This window comes from Echinops telfairi, unplaced genomic scaffold, assembly GCF_000313985.2.
Source record: "Echinops telfairi isolate 266 unplaced genomic scaffold, ASM31398v2 ScPeMD7_1;HRSCAF=3_0, whole genome shotgun sequence".
NCBI classification, from domain to species: Eukaryota; Metazoa; Chordata; class Mammalia; order Afrosoricida; family Tenrecidae; genus Echinops; species Echinops telfairi.
In genome coordinates, this window is record NW_022103896.1 from 1,230,194 (window position 1) to 1,234,966 (window position 4,773).

Here is a 4,773-nt window from a genome sequence, read left to right on the forward strand (position 1 = left end):
CTCTATAACTTTACTATAATATTTACTTATTATCGCTGTACAATTGCGCCTACCGAACCCGTAGTGATTGTGCTAGGAGCTGGCTTCTTCTGGCAATCACCTCAATCCCCTCCCCACCAGGAATGCTTATTATTATATAATAGTATAGTATAGTATAGTATAGTATAGTATAGTATAGTATAATATAATATATTATAGCCCTGTCTCACACCATCCCATGTATCCGTTCACCTGCATTTCTGTTATTCCTTCCCCTCCAGTGGGGTTATACAATCATCATTGCTAGAAGTTGCCCCTCTTCGCCCCCCACCCCCCTTCCCTTACCCTCAGGGAATCATTACTCCCATTACTGCTTCTGAAGGTTTTCCTATCTTGGATGTCCTGCATCGAATGATCTTAATTATACAAACGAACATACGCAGGTCTCCCAAGATGAGTGAGGTGAAACCAAGAGCAGACCAGAAGGGAAGGGGAGGAGATCTTGAAGACAGAGTTATGGGTGTCATCAGTGCTATCCTGCACCCTGGATATGTCATCCCTTCCATGAGGCCCTTCAGTGAGGGGCTGTCCAATGGTCTGACAGGTGGGTTTTGGGTCTCCACTTTTATCTATGCTCCTTCATGTCAATTTGGTTGCTTGTTTTTGAACTTCTGATACCTGTTCCCGTCAGCACCTCATGATCACACAGGCTGGTGTGCTACTTCCATGTGGGCTCTGTTGCTTCCCTGCTGGATTGGACTGGATTTCTTGTTGTGTAGCTTGTACAGGGGACAGAGTTGCACAAGAACTTGTTTCTGGTTTTGTTTTGTTTGTTTTACCCACAGATGTGTGGGTTAAATTTAGACCAGTCAGACAGGACACAGGTTTTGTCTGTGTTTGTCTCTGAATGGGAGAAGAATCTCAGCAGCTGGGCCTTGGATTTGGAAGTGGGGTGACAGGTTTAGAGAGTACAATTCGGGTTTTGGGTGCAGATGCTGCACAGGTTTTTAGCCCTGGGGGGTGTGGGGTTAAGGGTAAGAGGGAACCCCACAAAACATCACAGGTTTGGTAGGCGCAATTGTACAGCGATAATAAGTAGAGATTATAGTAAAGTCATAGAGAGCATGAGAGCTAAAAGATAGAGTCAAGTAATGGAGTCAGACGCAATTCATGGTAAATCCTTCTGTTCTCCACAGGGGGGGGATACTCTGTGAGAACAAGCCACTGGTCAATACATGGTTGGGATGGCCTGGGCCTTCGGTGACCACAGTCCAGACCCGCATGACTGTGGAGGGGTCGAAGGTTCCCTCTGGGGGCCACCCCATTTTTAAAATGGGCCCCTTGAGTTCACAAAGGGAACAGTCATCCGGAGGAGATTTTGGCCCCATAACCCATCGTAAAAGCCGTAGAGAACATTTTAACGAGACAATGAAAGGGAGTTTGGGGCTGAGAAGAGGCAGCACCAAGCATTGGTGTAAGAGAAAGAGAGTCAGATAAACATTGAGTTGTTTGACGGGAAGTTTCAAGAAGGCGTTTTGCAGAAGGAGACGCCACAGGAAGGAGAGGAATTCATGACCTGACCCAAAAGGGGGAACTTGCTTACTGCCTTAAATCTTGTCAAAAGAAACACAGAAAAGATTTTAATCTGGCCTGGGAGATGGGCCTAAGTATGGGGGTGGGGGCCGAGAGCTTAGAGGAAGCTCTGAGCAGGCTGTCTGCTTCCACTTTTAAGTTGAGAATTTACTAAGGTATTCCTGCAAGACCATGGGGGGTCAGCAAGGAGACCTCTTCCGCAGCAGCACAAGGAGAGACCTGCATATAGGGTCTGCGTATAGGGTCTCCTATACGCAGACCCTATACGCAGACCAGATAGGAACGAGTGGCGCCAAAGGAGGAAAGGGAGACAGGAAATATAAAAGGCTGGTTCCTCAGCAGGGACTTCAGAGAAGGTCCCCTGCAAGGAGCTCCCGAGGAGAGAAGGTCTCTCCAGGGAACTGAGACGGGCGTGTGGACACCAGGGACGGAGAGGCACAGGAGGGAAGAGAGGGGAGCTGGGGACACCTTTGAGGTAGCACTGACAGATGGGGCCGGCTCATGAGGAGGAACACGAGTACACACCGGGGACCTGACAGGAGTTTTCAGGCCAGAGACCAATGACCGCAGCTATGAGGCCGGTGGTGACACAGCAAATTAAGGGTCCACAGAACCCTCTGTAAGAGGAGGGTCCTAACATGGCGAGGTTCCTCCCAGAACGGTGTTCCACAGGCAAGAGAGGGGGGGGGTGTCTCCAAAGGGAGACCAGGCAGGTGGTCGCCTCTCCATGACCTTCTCAGGTACTTCAGGAGCGTTGGCTCAGGTGTGATCTTATAACCGCCATCCTGGTGCACTCTCAGAACAACTCTGTAGCCGAGGCCCCGGAGCCGCACAGACTGTTCAGAGAGGGCTGTACACACACACACACACACACACACACACAGAGCAGTTCAACAGTTTAGGTTAAACCCACTGAGGCTGCCAGGACAGGGTTCAGGTGACGTCTCCCCTCTATAAATCACTGTCAGGAGGATTTTCTCATCAGAAATGACTCTTCCTTCAGACCTGAGGGCCCTTGTCAGGTGACAGCTCCTCTGAGGGCCTGAGGTGGAAGGCTCTAACCTCGGAACCTGGGACATCTTCAGGGGGCGCATCCCCTAGGCAGGCTCCCAAGAGGTGGCCCACCTCTGTGTGGGGACATCTTGCTGGAGGCTCTAAATGTGTGGGGACGAGATCAAGTAATCCACATGCAAGTTCAACTACGGTTGATAAGCGTTTCTTGGCCGGAGGTCAAGAGCCAGCTGGAACCGACTTCTCCCGGTGCTTCATCCTGAGTGCTTAAAGAGGGGAGCATTCAGACTGTGGAATAAACAATGCACAAGGACCGGTGGCATCGTGCTACATGGAAAAATAGGGACTTGTACAAACCACCTCAGCAATCTCAAAAACACATGCCTTCACAGAAGTTACCAAAGGAATGGCCGTCTTACAAAGTGGCCACACTCAGGCCGGTTAGCACAGGATGGTTACATTGTTAAAATGGCTACATCTATGTTAATGACCACATCACGATCACAGGGGGAGGGGTGCTACATGATAATCAGGGGAATGAGTGATACCTGCACTTCTCCAGCCCTACCTGGTTCCCTGAGGCCTCTTGCTCCATTGTTTATCCAAATGGGGGTGCTTCTGAAGGCCCTGACCCCCTTGCTTCTGCCTCCAGGTGTTGGAACACCCCTACCAATTAAGCTGGAAAGGAGCCCTTGGCTGCAGGCGGAGCTGTTACATTTTGGATCCCCAACAAACCTCTTCAATGATGTTCTATTTCTAGTATTCTGATCAACAGCTGCCTAGCTCTCCCCCACTGCCTGTTCCAGTGCCGCAGGCCCCAGGCTCCGCCCCACGCCCTCTGGTCTCAAGGCCCCGATGCCGCCCCCCCCACCCGTGGTCAGTCTGCTGGTGACCACTGTGGCAGTCAGGTCAGAGCCCAGTGGCGGGAGGTGTGGCTCAGACTCTGCTCCATGAGGACTGAGGTGACCCCGGCCTGGGTGGCCCTGGAGAGCCCCTTCAGCATCTCCCTGGCTCCAAGAGTGACCATGGCAGCCAGGCGGTCACCTGCTGGACTGGGCCACTGCTCCTCCAGGAGGCTGCCAACAGGGAGTGGTGCCCTGCACACCGGCATCCTGCCGCCTACATCCCCTCCATGGCCCCTTGGTGCATAGACCGGTGCCCACTCCACCCCTAGCCTTCTGCACCCCCTCTTGGTGTCCAGGTAGTGCCCTGTGCCCCACCATGTCTGGAGGCCCCACCTTCTCTTCTGCCAACCCCTTCCTCCTCCCCACTGGTCCCAGCTGTCCCCAGGACCCCCTACCCCTATCTGCACCAGGATAGAGGTACAGGATTCTTCCTCCACCAACCCTGGGGTGCCATAGTCCCCCACTTGTCCCATCCACAGCCCCTGCCCCCCAGGGTGGAGCCCAGGCAAAGCCAGGACAGCCAGAAAGGACAAGGGAAGCACGTATTTATTTCAGGCATGGGGTGTGTGTGTGTGTCAGGGGGGATGGGGAAGGGGGCTTGGGTGTGGTGGGGGCACTTGGGTGCACTGGTGGGGGGGGGTGCGGCGGGCAGAGGTGGGCAGTCCCTGAACACGAATGAACCATGGGGGAGGTGGCAGAGAGGGGGGCATCCCCTCCCCACTCACTCCTCCACAGGGGCACACCTGCGGGTACCTGACCCTCTACACCCCCACAGGTGTCCACCCCTGCACCAGCCCCAAGCACAATAAGACTCCACACTGGCTAGCCCACAGCGGGTGAAAAGTGTTGGGCTGTAGGACCGTCCCACGAGCATCAGAGGGGACCAGCCCTGAGGTGGGACGCTGGGCACCTACAGGTCCTCTTTCCAGTCCCCTCAGGAAGGACACCCACTTTCCTAGAAGTGAGGGTGGCTGCTTCTTCAGGGGGAGGGGTAGCTACAGTGGGCAGTGGGACTGGACGGTGGCGGTGAGAGGAAACTGGGGGGTGGGCAGGGGCCCCACGGTCAGAGGCTGGGCTGCAGCAGGGCCACCAGCAGGCTGAGCAGGAGCCCTAGGCCCAGCAGGGCGGTGCAGACCCTTGGCCCGCCACCGGCCGCGCTGATGTTGCACAGGGAGCTCTGGCAGCAGTGGGTGCCCACGGCCACCACACCCAGGTTCACACTGGGGCCCGGGCAGATGGGGGAGCACATCTTGTTCAGGGTCCGGCCGAAGTCCACCAAGTTCCC

The 4,773-nt window shown here is 54.6% G+C and overlaps 1 protein-coding gene across 1 annotated transcript; it reads right to left on the reverse strand.

Annotated features, from left to right (window-relative positions):
* Positions 1 to 4,016: 4,016 nt before the first annotated feature.
* LY6E (lymphocyte antigen 6 family member E) lies at positions 4,017 to 4,773 on the reverse strand (the record flags this gene model as incomplete). The annotated part of the gene is made up of 1 exon (XM_004697623.2): positions 4,017 to 4,773. A coding segment is annotated over one exon (222 nt), but the record flags the coding sequence as incomplete, so codon positions are not given.